The 22,302-nt window shown below is 40.9% G+C and overlaps 2 protein-coding genes across 5 annotated transcripts in view; both read left to right on the plus strand.

Annotated features, from left to right (window-relative positions):
• Positions 1–17,544, plus strand: part of LOC108672632 (longitudinals lacking protein, isoforms N/O/W/X/Y) — a 19,117-nt gene extending 1,573 nt beyond the window's left edge. Inside the window, exons 2-6 of one of the 4 annotated variants that reach the window (XR_007156788.1) lie at positions 2,733–3,428; positions 3,569–3,874; positions 4,297–4,383; positions 12,217–13,121; positions 13,596–13,611. Coding sequence is in view for 3 of the 4 variants with exons in the window: in XM_018160336.2 (XP_018015825.1) it covers positions 2,733–3,428; positions 3,569–3,874; positions 4,297–4,383; positions 16,015–17,310 (2,385 nt within the window). In the remaining variant the exon portion in view is untranslated. Of the gene's footprint in view, positions 1–2,732; positions 3,429–3,568; positions 3,875–4,296; positions 4,384–12,216; positions 13,458–13,595; positions 14,498–16,014 lie in introns of those variants that run through there. The other 3 variants (XM_018160336.2, XM_018160337.2, XM_018160338.2) reach the window with 3 other exon arrangements.
• Positions 17,545–19,172: 1,628 nt separating this feature from the next.
• On the plus strand, positions 19,173–19,805 carry LOC108672633 (oocyte zinc finger protein XlCOF28-like). Its single transcript, XM_018160339.2, has one exon. It carries the CDS (start codon positions 19,173–19,175, stop codon positions 19,803–19,805), a length of 633 nt encoding a protein of 210 aa, XP_018015828.1.
• The last annotated feature ends 2,497 nt before the right edge of the window (positions 19,806–22,302 follow it).

Raw genomic sequence — 22,302 nt, forward strand, 5'->3', positions numbered from 1 at the left:
GTTCTGCCCCACCCTGTATAAGCTAGCTAACACATTTAAATTGTATATTGTAATCAATATATAACAAATAGTCAAATAGTTAGACTACTTATAGCCTTATAAGAATTAGCTAAGCTGCTAGCTACTTACAATGTATTGCACTCTTGATGCCTCTGTACCAAAAACATTCCATTTATTGGAACCTAATACACACTAAATGCAACAAGTTTATATACCAATTTGTCATTCATAGTAATTTATACTACACCATGAATAACAATACCTCAATACAAATTAAAGAATGCCACTCAATATTTTCAAATATATGAAAAAATCAAAATAAAAAAAAAAATCGAAAAAATAAAAAAAATCATGATTTTTTTATAAAAAAATCAAGTGATTTAATCACATGATTTAATCATTTTGATTTAATCATTGCCAACCCTGTTGCCAAGTCAGAGGAAAAAGGATATATTTATTAAAAGTCGTAATTTCTAGGTTCACTACACTGACACGTTAAGGACTTAGCAAAAAATGAATGGCTCTAAAAATTTTTGCACACAGCTTGGAACGAGCTGTGTGTGTCTAATTCCAAGCTGTGTCGGTATTAGTTTTTATGTGTCTATAACCGTCTCTTAACTTAAATCATCTATTAATTTATTTACGACTTGAAATCAGCAAATACAAGTATACTTAAAGGATTCCTAATATATTCACAGACTTATTTAAAAGTCTCAAACCATAATATTCTTCCTACACAAACAGTTTATCACTATTTAGTAGAGCAAGGTCAACTATCAACTTTGACACATTTTTTGATGTTCTCGCTGGGTGACGCGCACTGTCTCTCTTTGGATCTCAACATTTTCCCACCAGACGGCCCAGACTTAGTGTTTTGGCAATAGTATAGCGCGCAAAAGAATGACGTCACTATTTCAACCATCAACAAACGCATGGAACTAAGAAAAAGCTTAATGTAAAGGGAAAAAGTCGAGAAGTGTCGGAATTACCCATGATGTTGGAATATACCGCGTTTACCCAATTTCAAGTTTTCTTTCATTTTTTAAAAAAAATTCACACGAACAAAAAAGTCTCAGGTTTATTTTTTACATGTGTGTACCAAGATTCAAAGTGATCTGTCTGTAAATAACCAAAATAAAATTTGCACAAGAAATTGGAAATTGCCATTGGAAATTGGAAATTCAATTTTGGTTATTTACAGACAGATAACTTTGAAACTTGGTATATATATGTAAAAAATAAATCTAAGACTTTTTTTGTTCATGTGAATTTTTTGATAGAATGAAGCCCCCCATTTGCAAACTATGATACTTTCCTCAAATTTGTCATTTGCATATGTAACTAGAAGAGTTCTACTACAATGCACCAAAACCTGGAGTTATTTTACCAAAAAATAAAAAAATTTGAGCGAGTTCTATGACAAGCTTTAATTAATAGCTCTTTTTCATGAGTCACATTTTTCATTTTTTAACCTATTAGATATGCATAATTTTTTTCTCTCTATTGTGTTCTGTAGCCTCGGTTGCAGGCCTTTGATGCCCATTGACAAAATTTTTCTATGTCAAATAGTTTTTGAGATTTGGGGGTTTTTGTTAAGAAAATTAAAAGTGGTCCAAGTTACCCCGGGAGTCTAAGTACCACAAAAAATGATGAGACAATATCTGATTCATTTAATGGCAGGTGGCACACTGTAATGGCAGTGAACAAGTGAAAAGTTGAGATGTTCCACTCCCTGTTTTGTAATGCCAAATTCAATTTCAAAATCCATTGATTTTATCCACATGCAGAGTTAATGATGGAAAGTAGTATAAAAATTTGAACACCATTTTATACTTGCCAGATATGATTTTTTTATATTTATTCTCAATTTTGTCAATATTGTCTTACTGACGGCACTTGAGATAATGCTGAAAACAAAACAGGGCTCCTGATTTATTTCATCTCCATTGTGAGTTTTTGAACATCTCATGTCTTTTAAAAAATGTTTGTCGTTTTTAAATAGCAAGTTTTTTTTTAATCAAAGAATGCTCAGGCATGAGCCATGTGGTGTATTAAAATATAAAAGTGGTGATGCTTTCAGAATTTTGATCCCAAAAATCGTCTCTTCTCACTCAGTATCTTTAACAATCAATATTTGTGATTAAATCTACCAGTAATGCCAGTAATTTTACCTCCCTCAAATAGCCAATAGCCTCTGCAGTGATCATCATGTTAAACTCTTATCGGTAGTGTTAATCGTTATCAATTCATGAAGGTTCATTTTTTGTGTTTGACTTAGAGACAAATTGCTAATGAACTTTTATTTAGTCTACTTGAAATCTTGAAGTTTTGCAAGCTTCATTCTTTATCCATTTAAGTGCAAATTTAATCCCTCCAATTTTTATCCTTTCTATCTTACTAAAATTTTTGAACTGAAAAAGTTGCCTAAGTGGATCAAAAATAATATATTAACCATCATTCCTAGTATTCCAGTCTGCACTATGATGCACAATTAGGCTGCAAAATTCCAAATGCATAAAAAGCTTGTTACTAATGGTGTTTAGCTGCAATATTTTATTCATATAGTGATATTTCATTCAAGACTAAGGATGTAAACATATTGGGGAGAATTTTAGATATTAGTGATTCTTTCATGGATGATGAATGTAGAAGACTGAGAATGAATATAATTATAGTACAGTTGTTTGTAATTAATTAAACTATATGCTAATGCAGTTTTTTTTGTCATACAGCAAAACTATGATGATGCAACAGTTGCTTGTGATGGCAAGCTTTACCCAGTACACAAGTTGGTCCTGTCAACATGCAGTGAATATTTTGAAGAGATGTTTGAAAAAACTCATGGAAAACATCCAGTTATTGTGCTCAAAGACATCAAGAAAGAGGTTTTTGAAGCTCTCCTTAAGTATATGTACATTGGAGAGGTAAATGTAGTCCAAGAAAAATTAGCAGAACTGATCAATGCTGCTGAGTGTCTAAAAATCAAAGGACTTGCTGTTCCTGATGAGGAACCTGAACAACTGCAGCTTGGTACCAGAAACAAAAGCAACCATCTCTCAAGCTACTCTAGCAACCAACAAAACAGTTCTGGAAACTACTTAAATGATGAGCATCAGTCTGCAAACAGAAGTCTCAAAAATACATCCTCGAGTAATTTCAGCAACAAAAGAAAAGATTTTTCTAACCTCAGTAACATTAATACACCTCCTAGGAAAATAATCAGAGCTTCACCAAATGTAGCTTCCAAAAATGATTTAGCTTATGATTCTCAGTCAAAACCTATTCAATCTTCTGATCCACAAGAAAGTCCCAGTAGAGAAAGAAGAGGCAGTCTTGCAAGTCCACTGTCATCAAGGTCTTCACTGGATGAGAGACCTCCTCTCCCAACCCCAACCTCTGCTCCCAGCAATGAAGATGAAGAAATTGCTGTGAGTTGCATGACATGCTCTATTTAATAAAATATTTTAATTTCTCATTTATGATTTTGGAATTTATTACTTTTAAATTGTTTGGAAACTGAATGATTTTAGATTTTGATTACATGATTTTGCAAACATTCTTTGTGCAGGCTTGGCCTATGGCAATCAAAGATGAGCCAACTGATGAACCACAGTCTGAAGCAAACGAAGGAAGTGGTGCTTGTGCAACCGAGTTTTTGGACAGAAATAATGGTGACTGTAAGGAAGATGAAGGTGGTGCTGGGTCTGCCGAGGATGCCTTGCCTGCCCTACCTGACCCTGCAGGAGGAGAACCCAGTGGTGACTCTCAAGGAGCTGCACACAAAGACCCGAGTGATTTAATTGACTCAAAGGTTGAGGTTGGAGATATTGAAGAAGCTCCCGATGATTGGGAGAGCTCACTGCTCAACAAAGATGTAAGTATTTTAAGCATGTCATTTCATCTTACAGGATTTATGATGTCATTATACCTGCATGCTCATAGTAACCATTGTGGTTTATGGTTTGAAGCATCATTGCAGATTGAGATAATAAGATTGAGCTTCTTTATGTTATGTGAATTGGAGATTTATAAATTATTATAGAATTTGTCTGCTTGTGAAATTTTTGTATAGAAAAATGTTCCAATGAATATGATGCTTCTACTGGATTCCCATGCAATTATATTAAATCAAAACATCTCAACGATATTGATAATTTTGAGTGTGAAATTAACATTGCAGAATGCTATTTTCTTAACATTCTGAAATGAGTACCGAACGAGTCACTATAAGTAATAAGTTGTATAGACAATATCATGCCTGGTCAAAATGCAAGCTAAGAAGACATTGCTGTGTAGGATGAAGGGCAGGAGGGGGAGGCGCTCACGAGCATGCTTAGTGGCGACGACGCCAGCAACGCTGCCGCAGACACACCTACACCTGGGGTGAGTGCCTCGTGTCCTATGATGTCCTGAGCCACGTCCACGACAAGCCTTTGCTTCCATCATCACATACTCCATCCATCAAAATATATATAAATATAAGGAGTTCTAAAGCTGCTTCCATCATCACAGCCTTATAAAATATATAAATATAAGGAGTTCTAAAGCTGCTTCCATCATCACAGATTGTACATCATTCATCATTTAACTTTGCAGTTCCGGAGTGGACGTGGCTTGGGATTTAGTCATTTTTATTTATATGTAAGTTTGATTTATAAGATGATTCGTAAGGTAAAAATGCTAAAATATTTTGTGAACAACAAAGAAAATATAATATGCAATACTAGCAAATGTAATGAAGTAATGCAATAAGAAGTACTGTAGTCCAATTGAGGGTGAATGTTCAAGGCAAACAATTTAAATACTCCACCCACGAGGCAAAAAATTTGGTTATGCAATTATTTTCTCACGACTGCCTGGTGTTTCAGTGTAGCTGAGTCTTCCTGCAATTTATGTAATATAGTAGTAATTCCTGTACTCTTATTATTTGTGTTCATGGCTTCTGCTATTTGAGTTTTGGTGTTTAATATAAATAAAAATATAACAAAAGACTGTATAATCGAACCTGATTCTCAGTGTTATGGTCAGCCATATGTGCTTCAATATTTGGATCTATTTTATATTTTTATTCGTTCCTGTAGGATTCTATCATGCAAATATATTCGGTGTCAGTTTGACAGAAAAATCAATTGGGTATTTTTTTAAAGATCAGTATATCAGCAAATTGTTTACAATGATGTCTTAATATGTCATTGTGCAATTGTCATTTCCGCCCAGGTAATTAATCTTTATTTTGTAAATTATCTTGTGTACCGGTATTACTTAGACCCGCCTGTAGTTGTCCAACACAAATAATTTTCAATTGACCGTCGGGTAGTATTAGTTTATTTGTTAGAGTTATTGGTATGAAATTTTCTATACTTGAGCTCTAGGGTGACAAATATCCCAATTATGTAGTAGTATTGGGGAGGGGGTCTGCGGTGCCTGAGCTGCGTAGTGCTCATCGTATCACAGATACTCATTGGCAGTTTGGACATGATGTTTTACCTGAGTTGTGCTTGTAGTTCAATTAGTACCAGTTTGTTTGTAATTGTGATTGCAGTTCAATTGGAGCCAGTTTTTAATATTGTAACCGTGTTTGTCTAACGAGTAATTTTTATTGGTGTACTCGTGTTAAGATTGTGTTTTTAGTTGTGTACTAGTGCAAAGATGTGTTTTTAGTAGTGTACTCGTGCAGAGATTGTGTTTCTAGTGGTGTACTCGTGCAAATATTGTGTTTTTATACAAACCTGCTCAGTTAACAATAGGCTCTTCTCATTTTTGTATCGAAGTGGATGTATGTAGTTGCATCACGAAAGACGTATGCTGCTGTTGTTGTTGCCCCGCGCCCGATCCCAGCGTCATTGGTCCAGCCGTGGCTAGAGCCATCGCACGACCGCAGCTGGGTCCCTCCAAAGGTCTATGGTGCCGAGAGGAGTTGGGTTGTTAGGGCAGTCGAAGAGGTGGGGCACATCATCTGGGGAGAGATGGCAGTAGTGCCTATCTGTAGTTTGTGTTATCGTTAGGAGTCGAACACACTACAGAGATATTAGTTACTTCTGTCTGTAGTTTGAGTTATCGTTTGTGTCTGCAACTACCGCTGCAGGCCACCGCCGTTGTGAATCAGGAATCACTCGCTGATCTGTTCCTAACATTGCTCGTTAGATCGTCACGTCCGTTATTAACAAATATAAGTCGCAATATAATAAACTTGAGTTGTAAATGTGACACGTGTCGTTGTCCCCGTGGTGAGGCTTCAATAATTGGTCACTCCTCTGCAGAATTCATTCGAGTCGACTTAAAAATGCACGTTTCTCATTCACGAGCAAAAGTGTTTCTACGAAGTACGTTGATTCGTTGATGTATGTACAGAGATCTGTATTTAAGTAAATTATTGAGTTTATGAGGCTTCAAACATGTTTACATCAAATTTGAATCGCAGCAAATAAATAAATTGTTTCGTGTGGTTGTCACTTCATTGGAAGTTTGCACGAAGCAAATCTGTCCTCAAACAAGAATCAATGCGACAAGTCCATCGCGTCCATCTAATCTGCATTCCCTGCTTCTAAGTTAATCGAACTAGGAGTTCTTACTTGCATGTCTTATGATTTTTCTCATTATTATATTAATATTATCTCTGCACTCGTAAATTATGGCGATATGAAACAATGAGCTATTCATTGGTTTAGTGCTCCAGTGTTGCTTGCACTCCGTAATCCGCAGCGGGGCTACACGTCTTCGTACGTCCGACCAGCGCTGGTTTAGTGTAGAGTGTGCGCGTCTTATGACTGAGCTCAAGCGAGGAGTTTTATGGGGGCGACGCCTGCTTGTTCTGGGCACTAAGATTCTTGGCAGGAATGTCGTCCTTGGAAGGAACTTGGACGAACCACGCCACCAAAGCGCTGGCCAATTTTAGAATTTAGAAAATGGTTGTTGTAAATTTGTTCAATTTGTGAATAATGCGTAGCATATAGATTTATTCCAGGTATGGTGTCTGTTTAGATATTTGTGCAAGGAATTGTAACGAAACAAAGGAATGTTACCAGTTTTTTCATGAATTTAGTCTCGCGCAATACACTTTAACTCGAATCGACCAAGTGATTGTTGTTTACGCACTCATTTCTGTGTATGGATCAATGGGTGCAGGTAAAACAGAGGTTATCTTTCCATCGCATTGTCCTGCCCTTCACTTCATTTCTCCTGGCACCAACGTGAGAGGAAACAAGCTCGATGAAGCCACATTTTGGACTTGAATTCAAATGGAACTGTGAATTTTAGTCTTCGACTGATGTCTTTATTATGAAATTGCTGTAAAATATTATTTCCGCGGTGTTGTGACAGCCAGGGAAAGGCTAATAACCCGAGTACCTACGTGGGTAGAGAGCTTTGCATTACAAAGAGCGGGAAATGTCCGCTAAACTGTACATTCTGGCCCAGCGAAGAGAGGAAATTAGTGTGGTAATGTGTTGATGCGACTGGAGGTTGCAAGAAGCTGCTGCTTTGGGGTTTTGACTGTGTGCCTCTTGGTGCAGGTGTGGCCAGCGACTCTGTCACACGCGACGCGCGGTCGGGGCAATCGCTGCACTCGCCCCTCTCCTCTTGGTCTGCTGCGCGGCCTGTCCAGGTCCCTGCTAACCCAACGCGCTTCTAACTCTTCAAGCGAACTAAACACGTCCCTGAATACACCTGAGTTTGATCTCACCCGCGATGATTATGACGGACATGATGCGCAGTTCGCGTACGAGTCAGGGATGCCGAACACAAGTACGTGGATGGAGTCGGGGGCCGCCTTCGAATGGGACTCGGGAGAATCCTTGTCCAGTTTTGACCGCACGAGCGACGATGCGTTTGGGAGCATCGTTCCGTCTGGGAGATGGACGACCCCGGGAGTGAGTGGACCTAGCAGCTCCGTGCCCTACAGTGACCGGAAATATCCGTGCCCTCACTGCCCGTACCGCGCCACCGTCAAGGGGAATCTCTCGATGCATCTGCGTACCCACACGGGGGAGAAGCCGTACCGGTGCAGCCTGTGCAGTTACTCGAGCGCCTTCCAGCAGAACCTGCAGAGGCACATCAAGACCGCGCATCTCTCGCAAGCTTTGTCGCATCCAACTCTCGGATGAGTTGTTTCATCTTCTTACTCGGTTTCCAGCATGGATCAATTCTCGAGCGTTTTTTTCGTAACCTTTATCGAATTTAACTCGGCTTGAGCCATAGATCGCTAGCTTTTGTGACTTGTAGGTAGTATGTATAGGGAGCTGCCAGCTAATAGCCTTCTGCTCAACTCGCCCTTCACGTTATAACCGCCTACGGTTATAACTTCCTCAGCTTCCAAACTCGAATATTCACTCCAGTAAACAGTAAAATATTTCATATTTTATCATTGTTTATGAGAGTGCCGTAGCAGCACTGACTCTGGTGCTCTGATCTCACCATCAATAAATTATTCGTTTGTTTAAGTCGGAGCCATGCACTACTGACCGTTACTCCACCGCTCCTCCATCTTGAAATTCAAAAAGTCTTCTGCACGTCCAAAAATCTAGTTTCTATAAGTTTAGAATTTCACGAGAGTTTCAGCACCGTTTGTTTTTGATTGTGAGCAGCTGTCACGTATTTGGTCTCGGCTGGCATCTGCCTGCCATGTCATGAACTTAAGATTGCCCCCAGCCTGCAACACGCACTTCCAATTTCCCAGTTCATCGAAGGTACTATACAGCTGACATGTGTATTTCTTCACCTGAAAATCAATTTGAATTTCGAATTCCTCAAACGGACGTGGGTTCATGGGAAGCATTGTAGTTATGAGAATGCATGCTAAGGCGTTCAGATTCTAGAATGGGCCGGCCGACTAGCGGCGAAGAAGATCGTATCAGTCGTATTTTGCCTGGGGGCAGAACGCTCTGGTGTGAGCTTCAATTGCAACCTAATTTCTCATCAGCTGAAAAATTGTAAATTAAATATATCAATTAATGTTAATGGAGTAGGAAGTATGAAGATGAATTATCCACATGTGAAAAACTAACGAAAAATGTGAGCGAGGTGAAGACGGTAAGTGCCTGAGGGAGCCTGGGAGCTGTCGACTTCCGCTGGCTGCCGGAATAATTATAATTATATCAGAGGATGTTTTATAGTTCATACTTTCGTGATTTACGAGTGTTTTATTCCTCTTTACCTGAGCGATAGGCCGTTGTAATGACGCCCAAGCTGTTGGTCTCTGCCGTGTAACGAGTTGTAGACCGTCGGGTGACTGATAATAGGTTGTTAAAGTATATTTTGCCGCCGGCTTCCGGAGCGTTGCGGCGTTTGTTGCATTACTTATTCTGTACGGTATTTTCAGTCACTATAGGGAAACGAGGAACGAGCAAGAAACATGCGAGAGGCGGTGAGCGTGTTGCTAACTTGTGTTGTTTTCGCCCCTTCAGTGGCTGAGCCCCGGGAGCCTCAACAGCGCAATGCAGTACGTCAATCATTCGTCTGAAGCTCGCTATAGGCCACATGGACCTCACTGCCCTCCTCCACCTCACGAGCTCCAGAAGTTATCCCGCACTACTAAGATGCCCTTTATTAACGTCAATATTCCGCCTTCTTTCCAAGACCTACCGTCCAGCGACTATTTTTCCCTAAGTACAAGTGGAAGTCAGCTCGTGCCACCAGACAAACGTTTTCAATGTCCCTTGTGCCCTTACGCCACGCATAAGAAAGACCACATTACCAAGCACGTCCGTACTCACACGGGCGAGAAGCCGTTCTCGTGCAGCCACTGCCAGTACAGGTCCGCTAACAAGGCCAATCTCGACCGACACGTCAAGCTTCACATGGAGATGGCAAGGTACGGCTGCTCGTGGTGCAGTTTCAGCACCAGCTCGCCTGCAGAGCTTCGCGTGCATTTACGTCTCGCGCACTTTGATGTCACTGAGAACGATTCGTCTGTGCAGTAACACACATCGTACTCCATAGCATCTGATTCGTAGATATATGGCAAATATATGTCTCAGATATATATGGCAAATATATCTATCAGAGCTTCGCGTGCATTTACGTCTCACGCACTTTGATGTCACTGAGAACGATTCGTCTGCGTAGTAACACATCGTACTCCGCATAACATCTGATTCGTAGATATGTGGCAAATAGGTACACGGGATGTTTTGTGATGTTGTGACGCTAGAGTATACTATATTTTGGCATGGTCGGTCGTCTTTGAGCCTCTTGTAAATAATACGAAGTCTTTATCCAGTTTTCGCATTTGGGTTGACTGACAACGGAATAAATTCTTAATTGTGTTAGCAGTAACTTGAAGTTCCTCGAAATTCCTTTTTTATTGGATGTATTTTTCTTGGAATTTCATAGATTAATTTCTTGTCTGGTGATTCATGTATAGCCTATGCATATGTATAGCCTATATATGCATATAGCGTATAGCCTATGCATATGACGAAATTAATATGTAAATCGTTCTTTTATGATGATTTCTTTCAAAAGTCTGTGAAGTAGGCCGAAAACGTTCACTAATTGTGTAATCTTGTTAATAGTTTTGTCGTTCATTAATTTAACTTTCCTACGCACTTGTTTCTGTTAAAACTTACTGCAAGGAAGCAACACTTCCCCACTCCTAAGAAAAATGGCAGTTAAAATTATATTAAATTGTAGAACTCATCATATTATCACAATAAACCTGAATAAAGCTTCACTATGTTTTATATCCTTAATACCTCTTTAAATCTGAATAAACCTTGATCTCGGTGAAATGTGTTGAAATTTTTATAAGCATATTTGTCCATGTAATGCTGATTGTGGATGCAGCCCATAATTGGTGTCAATTAATACACGTTCTATTTAACACGTAGAAATATTTTATTGGTAAGCGAACATGAATTGTGAGTAAATGGGTGAGCATTTTGTTTAATATCAAAGGGCGAGCATTGCTGAGAAACCTTGCATGGTTGTTGGTGCTCGCCTCTCATCCCATAACGAGTATCCGTTACCTTTCGGTAATATTTAAAGATTTGAAGCTGAACTATCCGGAATATCTGGATGCCAGTTGCGTCTGGATGCCAGTTGCGTCTGGATGCCAGTTGCGTCTGGATGCAAGTTGCGTCTGGATGCCAGTTGCGTCTGGATGCCAGTTGCATCTGGATGCCAGTTGCGTCTGGATGCCAGATGTTTCTGGATACCAGATGCGTCTGGATGTGCCTGCTGCGTCTGCACTGAATTCGTTACACTAAAACACTTGTATGCGCCTTATGATCATACAAGTGATGTATGACCCCGAATTATACAACACTACAACAACAACAATGTCATATAACAGATGCTTCGAATGGCATACGCGTGGAGGAATTCCATGCGAAATTCCTCCACCCCCTCAAGGAGGTATTCTGACGCGTGTCTTCGCGCTCCTAAAGGGATTGTTCCTGAGCGCCCCACCGCTGAGCTCGCGGTGTCTGACTGCAGGTCTCAGTTGCGGGGTTAAGTTATTATGTAGGTAGGATTCCTTACATTTCCCTTCTCTGTCTCTCTCGTGCGGGCGGCCGACGTCCCGTGTAAGCGACCTCTTGTTCGAGTGTCTTCGTTTCTGTTGCTTTTCACCTGTCCCTCCTTGTCACTTCGTCTCTTTGAGATGCTAACGCTGCTTCTTTCGAGCCAGCTTCAGCGGGCTGGACATCTGAGACCTTCCACCTCTTGTGGGTGATGAATAATTGAGACCTTCCACCTCTATGGTGATGTTCATCTTGACTTTCGGTGCGAGATAGCTAAATAGCTGAAGCGCTAGTAAACATTTGGCCACTAAACTAACTAACTAACTCATCCCATAACGAGTATCCGTTACCTTTCGGTAATATTTAAAGATTTGAAGCTGAACTATCCGGAATGTTTGGTTAAAGAATAAACTGTTCAATAATATTTCTTTCTGTTTCATCCATTTAGTTTTGTTACGGAATGCTACATAGCAACTAGAGGAATTAGGTAATAATAATAATGCAAATTATTGATGTTTTCAATTCATTAACTGTGATGATGCACTGACACATCAGTAGGCGATTACATTCCGTGATTCACCATAAGTACGAGGGATATTTGATGACCCCCGCGTTAGCAGGTGTGAAGTGCAAACGTGGTGATGCTTATTGTGGTGATGTTCGAAGATACCTGTTATCTCTGGCATTGAGTGCTGCAGGTATGATAAGGTGATGTGCACACAAACATCGTTGTGACGCGTGTGGTGATTGTGTGCAGATGCGGAGACGTCTTGAGCCACACGACACCGCATGCACTATACCACGACGCCCAACCCAACGCTGTGTCTCGTCCCTAGAGGCGCTGGCAACCGCTCCTGACGAAGGCTACGGCGCTTCCCTCCGAGGATATCACGCAGCGGAGAAAAGTGCTCGTGGCAGTGCGGCAGTAACGTCAAGCAAGACGGACAGAAGCAGCCAGCCTTCGTGTGAATTTTCTTCTGAAAAAATTTTGATGTCAATTGGAATGGAAAATTATAGTTCAAGCACTGGTGGTGCACAACAAGCATTCGGTGCTGAAAATAAGGTTATCCATAGTGATACAAACGTTACAAGTGCTACGCAGAAGATTATTTTCGAAACGATGAGCATACAAAAATGTGAACAAGAGAATGATGGTCAGATGCTCGGATCAGAAGACACGCAAACGAGTGATGGCATCGAAATTCTGGAAGATGTCGATTTTGCTGAAACGGATTCTCCTTCCTTCACGACTCAAACTTCAGTTGATGCTTCTGATTTTGGAAGAAATTTCGGGTTTTCCTTGCATCCCAATCGGAGATATCACGAGTCTGACCGCGATGTAGCTTTGAACGTTGCTGCACTCGATGAAGTACAGAGAAACGCTAGTACTTTCGGAGGAGAAAATGTCACCGCGTCTGCTGTCTTCTATTGCGACTTCTGTTCCTACCAAACTACGAACAAGTTCAACCTCTCTCGACATCGCAAACGGCACACCGGAGAAAAGCCCTTCTCGTGCAATTTCTGCTCGTATCGCAGCATTGAAAAGAAATCCCTTGTATTCCATATTTATAACAAGCACAATATTGTGACCAATTCTCGCTAAGAAAATAGTTTATTTGACTGGATTCTTCTTGACATCGTTGACACCAGGTTTAGCTTGAGGTTTGCCTTATTCCTGTTGTCATACGTGTTCTCAGACGTTGGTAAAATTGTCATGGTTTTCTTGTCGCGTTATATATGTTCTGGCATCTTTATTTTCTGCGTATTAGAAATTTTATCCTTTTATCAGGGACCAAATATTAATTACGAGGAGTTAGCTTTGTTATTAACTCCTGTAATTTCGGGCGTCCAAGGGTCGTGAATGTGTTAAGTGATGGAAATTATAGTGGCGTTCGTTGCAGTTTCAGTTCTCATGAATGCATTATTCAGGGGAATATTCTAGTAGTGAACGGCTGGATTGAGCAGAACTAATATTGCGGTATGGGTAAATATTTTACTCATTAGATAACTTTTCTCCGCATAATGCCTTAGTTTTCTCAGAATCTTAGGTACGGATGTATCATCATAGTCTTATTATGGAAGCGAGTCTGAGGTGTCGGTTTCTCGTGCAAGTCCTAACGTCATGATCATCTGCAGGTGCGGCGCGATACGGCTCTTCAGCTCTCGCATGCTTGCCGTCCGAGCAGCGGCCGCGTTCACCTGAATGCTCCCCAGAAAACTCCGTCCTTCAAACCTTCCGATATTTCGTATCAGAAGAAACCTCAATCGTGTCAGGCTGGGTTCAGCTCTCACCCTACAAAATTGCTCTCTGCCCTCAACGACAGAATAGGACCAGCGCCGAGAAACCGAGGCGCTTCTTCGACGTCTTTGTTCCCGTCTTTTGCTTGGTCCGAAAGAGCGTCAGATGCACAAATTAATTTCAATAGAGACGACACCTCGGATTCTTTGAATAATGAACCTCATAGTTTTGGCAGTCAAGGTGCCGATGCGACAAATTTGGGTTTCGATTATCTGTCGGAAACGTACCCTCAGGATCGTGACAGAGACAACCCCATTATTTTGTCGTCTATGTGTGGAGAAGAGGGCGATTCAGCTTCTCTAGGTCGGTACAGCGGCCTTCATAATGTTGTTTCGTCTCATTCTGATGACGCACAGTTAGGATCGTACGTTTACAGCGCAGACTTCGACTCTTCATCGCTTGCGTTGTCAGGTTCGACAGTGAACCGTAGCTCAAGCGTGTCATTACATTCGTGCTCGCAATGCCCCTATACGACACCGTCCAAACAAAACATGACTCGCCACCAGCTATGGCACACAGGTGAACGGCCCTTCGGGTGCCCGCACTGCAAGTACAGGGCAACCACCAAACAGAACGCAGTGTCGCACATGCGCCGTAAACACCCTGACCAATTATCCGCGCCTCACCATGTCATCTGCTACCAACACAGCAACCACTGAACGCTTTGCAACGCATGGGCCATGCTGGAGGTGAAATTCTTCCAATCGACTGCGTAACTTGGGATTTTCTGTTGAAGTTTTTGGAAGTTTTTCGAAATTCTTAGAAATGGAAAATTATAGGTTAAGTTACTTAAGTAATTAAAACATTAAGTTACTTTTTTGAGTTCGTATATCACACAAAATGCAGCTTGTATTTGCATTTCAATTGATAATGTTACTTAAATAGGCAAATTTCCCTATTGTTATTGAGTAACTTCTAATTCCGCCATCGTGATGGCTTTTCATGCGCATGGACTTCTAGTCCATTTGAATCCTTAATTTAAAATGCGCATAATAAGAATCCTCGGTTGCGAGGAGGAGTTGGGTCTCATTCCTATAGGACCTCTTTCAAATTCTGTAATGTTGTCAACTCAGTGCCCGAATATCAACGTTAATCAATAATATTCATAAGCACTAAGTTTCGTTGTTTGAAGCCTTCATGCTGTTTCGAAAAGCTTTAGTAACGAGGATGTAACTTTCTAACAAAATTGCTATTATAATTCCCGAAGCATTTGCTGCATAGAGGGACCGGAGGATGAGAGACGACACTCCTGGTCGCCTACGCATGCGTCGTCTCTCCCTATCGGCTATTGAACTGAACTTAGCTTTACTCTCTTATTTGAATACTTTTTTCTTAATAACGACATGCATGCTCGCTATTTACAATTCATTCAAATGCTAATTTTTTTCTGCGCTCGCTCGTATTGATAAGCGCTTTGTGGTGTCATTAATTTCGTATTGTGATTAATTGTTCACGCCCTGTTGTAAGAAGCTGAACTAAATATTGATGTAAAACTTTGAGAGGTTCATGTACAGTATTACGTCTGATCTAGTTTGTCAATAGACCTAATTGGAAGTCATCTATGCGCTATAAAAGGAATATTTATTGTGTAATGTTTGTCTTGACAAAACGTTTCAGAGATGCATGGTTTTCTCTCGTCAATATTGCTGGTCGTTTAGTTTATTATTGTGTTACCTGCCTTTCGAGAGACTACGTGCCACTATTGTGACGTGTTTGACTAGGCTATTACGTAGGCAGGATAGCTTGCATTTTCATTTTCCGTTTAGCGCAAGCGATCTCTTGTATACACGTCTTCGTTGCTCTTCTCCTGTCCCTTTTTCGCGTCTGATCTTCTGACGCTGCTTATGTTGTTCCCGCTTCAGCGCGCAGGCCATTTGTGGGTGATTAATATCTTGTTTCCGATGCGTGGTGGCTTGATGAGTAAAGTCCTAGTGAACTTGTTGGTTGCTGTACTGTTACCAGTTTTTCCTTTCCTATTATTTAGAAATAGTTACACTGTAAACTGCTAATATGCTGTTGATAGCTTTTAATTAAAAAGGCCAATTACAACTTGTGTTTGAACTACCTATATTCTTTTACCTTCTGAGTATTTGTATCAATGCGTTATGCGTTGGGGTGCGTTGAAATCGCGGTTATTAAAACATTATCTGAGAAACGATCATTTTTGTACAGGCGTAGGAATGACTTGTGAGTCATGGAAGGAGACGAAAAGCTGATTATTCCTTGTGTCTGATTGGTTTGTCTTGGCCTCTGCAGGGCAACGCTGCTTCCGATGACGACTGCGTCATTCTATCCGCCAGGGATGAGTCCGCGGATCACCTCCTGACTGAGCCCAAGAGTCCCAGCCACTCTGAAGCCTATGTCGACTCCTATCGCTCGAGCGGCTCCAAACACGACGATTTGGTTGACTTTACTGGAGCCGCTTCAACGTTGTGCAAGAAATCACTTTTCCATGACATCTCTAACGAACCTTTGACGATCGAGGCATCGTCGTCCTTTGGTGGCAACTCGTCGGAAGGATCCGCGTCGCTGGACGAGCTCAGAGCGCTGTGGTCAACAGGACCGACCTCGAACCCGGCGACGAACGTGAACTTCAGTGGCCGACCTTTAGGTTCTCTCGCGACGTCCCTTGATACCGACCAACATCGCAAGATCAGCAGGTCGTCCTCTCGGGCATCCAGCGACTCTGATTCCACAACCGCCCGAGATGCGGGCATGGGTCCCAGATACTCACATTCCGGCGATATCCTTTCTCGCTCAACGGAGATGGGAAGTGGATACATGAAGCTTCCTTCCGGACTGTACCGCTGCAACATCTGCAGCTATGAGGCCATGTACGCGAGCGCTGTCAAGATCCACCTCCGTAGCCACTCCGGGGAAAAGCCATACAAATGTCCCTATTGTCCCTACAAATCTACCACCAGTGGGAATGTTAAGACCCACCTCCGCAAACATACTGGGGAGACCCCATTCGTGTGCAATCTGTGCAATTTCAAGGCCAAACATAAAATTACATTAAAGACACACATGGTAAACGTTCACCAAATAACCATAAACAGATACTCTTCGTACGCCAGTAATGCACCTGTACAAACATTGAGCACTACGACGGAAAAACAACGCAGCTCTGGAAGCGAGCAACGCGGCTTACCTCAAAATTTGGGTGGCTTGGTTGATCCTAACCAGCAGGACTTGCATCGTGTTTTCGACAGCAGCGCACTGCTGCGCCACCAGCAGCTGCAACAACAACTACCACGCAGCACCACCAGCAACATGCTGCTACCACAACATCTCCAACAACATCAACAATCTCACCAGCAGCGCCCAGACATGAGAGGTCGAAGTGACATGCACATGTTTGCCGAGGACGAAACTTCCGAGCAGATCGAGCGCACGCTGCAGGCGCTAGGGTCCTTTGCCGCCCCCGACTCCTCGGTGGCCGCGCCCCCCGCAGACTACGCCAGTTTCGCCTCGACGTCGGTGTCGTTGTCACGAGCTTCTGCCTCTAGTGACTCTGCCGAGACTGAGCCTCCGGATAGAGAACAACATTAAATTTACTCGCTTATGATACTCATTCATAGTTCTCAAAATACCAATATTAAATAATAATGAACGGTCCTCGAATGCTACTGATGACCTTGTCGGACTTGGATAGAGTTATGATTTTTGTCGACATGGATATCAGCAGTGTTCAACAATTTCCCCCTTATTTCTCTGTGAACAAATATTTCCGAGGAGTTTTACCTTCTTACCCAACGAAAGAGCCTCTTCACATCTCTCCTGTTCTACAAAAATTTAATGTCTCTCATCACTGAAAGTGTATCAATTGACTGTTAATGAGACCTACATGAACTCTCTGCTGTGTTTTATTTGTTACGAAAGTCGAGTGCGGTGAAAAAATTATTGGACGTGAGAATTGTATTTTGAGTGTATTTCTCTTTTATTTGAAATTTATAACCACTTATGTATTACTTATGCGTGTAAATAAAGAATTGTGGGCTTCTTCAATTAGCCAATCAAGGCTTCATTTTGAACATGTACAAAGCGTGTCACTGGCTATTACCTGTAATTTTCTTCGGTTAGATGTTGATCCTAAGATTTGCCTAAGGGATATCTTCTATTTGCAAAACAATATTGTGCTTCAGTAAGTGTTATTGAATAGTGTAGTTGGTGCATAGGTGCTATCTTAGAATTTTTCACTATTTTCATGTGATTATCGCTTTTGTCGGCTGAAAATTAAACATAATTTTCTCCAGTTTTCGTTCATTGGGCAGTAGAAAGTTCAACTTCGCGCACTCGCCAATTATGTTGTTGCTGAACTGGAACGGAAGTCTTGAATGTCTGTTTCGTTGATTATTGTTCCAATATTCGTTGCGAATTAAAACGTATAAATAAGTGTGAATTACTTTCGATGGTTATAAGAAATGGTCTTTTTGAGGCTTACTGAACTATTCCTGGTAGCAAGCGTACCGACCTCTGTAGACCTCTGTAGTGAAATTTCAATTCAAGGGATGTTTTCTTCAAGTGAACACTCGTTTTTTCGTTTATGTGAACACTCGTTTCTCTTTATGTGTCTACTCGTTTTCTTTATGTGAATTAATTTTTTGTAGCACCGAGATTAATGCTTGTTTATGAAAGCAACTTTAAAGTTGATCTACGTACGAGGTATTTGCATAATAATGTAGAAAAGAATAGATTAATATTAAGTATTTCTTCGGACTACGTTTGATATAATGAAGTAATGGACGGTGTGTTATAACTACATTGATTTGAACAACTTTCACGATGTCTCGACGAATTCTGATAAATATAAACGCGTAATGGAAGAGACGTTGATAGAAAACCACCAATGTGACGTGAACCTCCGTTAAATTTTAGTCGCTTTTAAACTTCATTTTACAGGAACATTCCCCCGATGTAATCGGATCATAGGAAGGCTAAAATGAACCATGTCTAATGTAGGCCAAATTTGGGGACCTATTGCATCTATAAATATATAACCATGGCAGCGGCATGTACGATGTACATTGTAATGTTAAATATCCCGAATAGCCAAAATGGTGCTCTTATATACGACACATGAAAGCCGCAAGATGTGCAATAAACATCAGCAATTATGTGTGCCACAAAGCAATATGTAGGATAGGTTGCTACGCTATAGCGGAGTTGATTACGTGGCTATACACGTGCACTGTTTGCCAACGAATTTAATTCGCGTATTCCGCTGTTCCATACGAAGAATTCAGATCAAATCGATTTAATATTTATTGCCACTTCAGTTGAAAAAATTGGGTTCAAATTCTCAAGACGTTCACTTTTTCAGGGCAAATTTTAAATGGTCGTAGTAACGAGACTTGTAACTAGCGAACTAATGATTAGTATAGTAATCTTTCAATCGATGATTCCTTTTACAGATGAAATACTTGGGACGACCGTTGCTTGGTGGTCACGACGACGTCAGGGAGTTACCTTGTTACTTTTCGAGTCAGGAGACTGCCCCTCTGGGTCTCCCGGGGCCTAAGTTGCACGAGCCTTACTCCTTGCAGCCATCAGCTAAGTTGTCCTTGACTGCTGCTGACTTCACAAATGAGCTCTTAACCTCCCAACCCGTGGAGATGATGAACAACCGCTACATCAAGTCCGCAAGCTTGCCTCGCTCTATTGGCGATATGCTTGGATACACGAGTCCTGGGTCTGTAAAGTCCATGCGAAGTCCATATTCTGTGCCGTCGAAACGTGAGCGCGTTGAGACCTCAGCTGCGCCACAACACGTGTGTCCTGCTTGCCAGTACCAGGCACTGAGTCGTAGCAAACTTATTGTGCACATGCGGTGTCACTCTGGCGAAAAACCGTACGCTTGTCATGTGTGTCCATACCGCAGCATCAACAGGGGCAATCTCACCGCCCACATGCGTACGCATCAGGGACAGGAACCATATCGATGTGAACAATGCGACTTCAGAGCTAAGTTCCGTAAAGAACTACTCAACCACTTTACACTCAAGCACCGGGAGTCTAGGTCTGATGCCCCTGGACAGCAAACATAGTAGATCTTGAGGTCATTCGATGCCCGAGATAGTCATTTCTGATGCACTAGTTTACCCCTAAGCAAGTTTCGGCACGAGTTCTAGCTGTTATATCAGGCCTATGGGATGAAACCGAGTTCATTGCGGCGCGCAAGCGAGTAAAGTTTTGTAGATCACCGTCTTAGATTAACAGTCTGTACTTGACTAGCTATAGGTATTATTTGCTCTCTCAAACTGTTGGGTCTGAATACTCTCTGGCATGACCTCGGAAGATTACAACTTCAACCAAATTATGGTGCGTATGAAACGCCGGCTTTCCAGTCAGTGATGAAGCATTTGAATGTCGGAGTTGTCTTCAGGAAGCTTCAGATCCGCAGTCCCAATGCCAACGGAGCTGGCAAACTGTGCCGAATGAGGCGATCGTGTTTGACCAGATCTGTTTGCTGCGACAATATTCTTAGTCTTTCAGTCTACTTTAAATCAAGTGCAAATGGCCATTTATAGGTCTCGACAGTAATTCTCTAATTTTATCTAAGCAGCATTCAAATAAATTGTTTCTTAAAGTTCCAATTTTTATCATGTATTTGAGAGGTCTTTATTTCGAATTAATTTTTCAACTGTAATGAAATATGATCAGTTCTGAGTGCCACAAAACTTATTTCGTCTTTAAAATTTTCACTAATCCGCAGCCTATTGCATTGATGAACGTCCTGTAATTCTCAAATTTGAACATGACTCCTTACATTCCTCTGTAGATCTTCTAAAGTATGCGCTATTTAACGGATAATATTGTATGTAACGGATAAATTATTCTAGTGTAATAAACTCAAAAGCCTGAACTCTCGCGCAAGTTTTAAAATTCGTTTTTTTTAATTTCTATTCGTGATTATAGCAGTAAGTGTAAATTATGTGAAATTAATCTCAAAGCCTATATATATACTCGTGATTTTGTGTCAAGTATTCTGTCTTGCGTAAAATCTTTTTCTTTTCATGTCGTTATTAAAATTAGCTCATTTTTACCATGTTTTATTTGAGCCTCGATGTCAAAACTATAGTCGATTTCAAGGAAAATAACAATTTTTTACATATCTCCGGTGCAGGATGACCAGACTGTCACATGAAGTATTCAATAAATTATTAGTGAAACATCCTTGAAAACTTCGAAACACCGACGATGTCCGGTGCACATGGCACATCCTAACCGATGTTGTAGTCAGTGTACGCATTCGTGACGGTAAACTGAAAACGAACATCTCACTTCCGAGGCGTTATTAACGTCGCTCATTTAGCAGAATGTGTACAGTTATCGAGATGCTCTACAGTGGGCGTACGAATGAATCTTGTCTTGGCAAGGCATGGCCTCATGTTGCCTTGTCAGAGCGATCAGTGTTGCGCGGGCTGTCTTGGTGGTGGGTTGTGTGTGACGTGCGGCTCTCATCTGCCCCCGCAATTGCGTGTTCATGTTACACATTATATTTTGAATTATATCAATCTCACTCCAGAATGCTGAATAATATATAAAGAATTTTCATGAAAGTAGTATTTTGAGCATTACGTTAATGGAGTCGGCCAAGAGTGTCTTGGGAAAATTCGTTGAAAAAGCTTGCGGTTGAGCTCTGTCTAGTCTAACAAACTCGCATTTTTACCCATACATATGAGAGGGCTTTACAGCGCCAATGGTAAATGGTTAGCACTTTATTATAATTGAAAAAATTTAATATATCGATGATCACTGTTGTGTAACGGCAAAGAATTGCCTTCGATATTTTTGAAGCAGTTAACATATACTGTATAACTGCCAGCAGAGGCAACCGGTAAAAATATACGTTAGTCCTGATGCTTGAATGTCGAAATTGTTATTTTGATCGTGAAAACTCGAGATTTCTGTAATTTAATAAAAAAATACTATTATAGTGAACTTGCTCTGAAGAAAATAAATCGAGGTGTGAAGCTGAAATTTGTCTTCGTGAAATTTGAGATATGCTCATTTTCATACATGTAGAACGTTCATTGCCAAATCGATTGACCGATTTGATACTAGTCACAAATTTCTCCACGTTTTCAAATTTTTAATTTCTAGTCATATCCGAGGCAACTACTTCAAGCAATGCAGAGATTAGTGTACTTTAAATTTAAACTGGCCAATTCCTCAAAACTTCAGTGAAGTCTTCGGAAATTCAGCGTGACATTTGAGTACCTTTCTCGCCTCGCGCCAGGCGCTGTTTTGGCTACCTTCCGCTGATTTAATTACTTATTTCCTTTGATTTTAAACGAATGTTTTCCATTTATAATTAATAAAAATTCCTATCGTAAAATATCGTCTAATTTTCAACAACCTTCCCAAGCCTGCTTTATTCCTACGTGTTTCCTTTGGCAACTTGAAATCTAACTTCGTCTTCTTGCTACTATTTCTTGCCGATTCGCAGTTTAAACCAACCACTTAAGTCAAAGTTTAACCACACAGATTATACACAATTTACCAAGCAGTCATGAAAAGTTTACCAGCACAGTTTGGGCA

Source organism: Hyalella azteca, unplaced genomic scaffold (genome assembly GCF_000764305.2).
Source record: "Hyalella azteca isolate HAZT.00-mixed unplaced genomic scaffold, Hazt_2.0.2 contig7025, whole genome shotgun sequence".
Taxonomy (NCBI): domain Eukaryota; kingdom Metazoa; phylum Arthropoda; class Malacostraca; order Amphipoda; family Hyalellidae; genus Hyalella; species Hyalella azteca.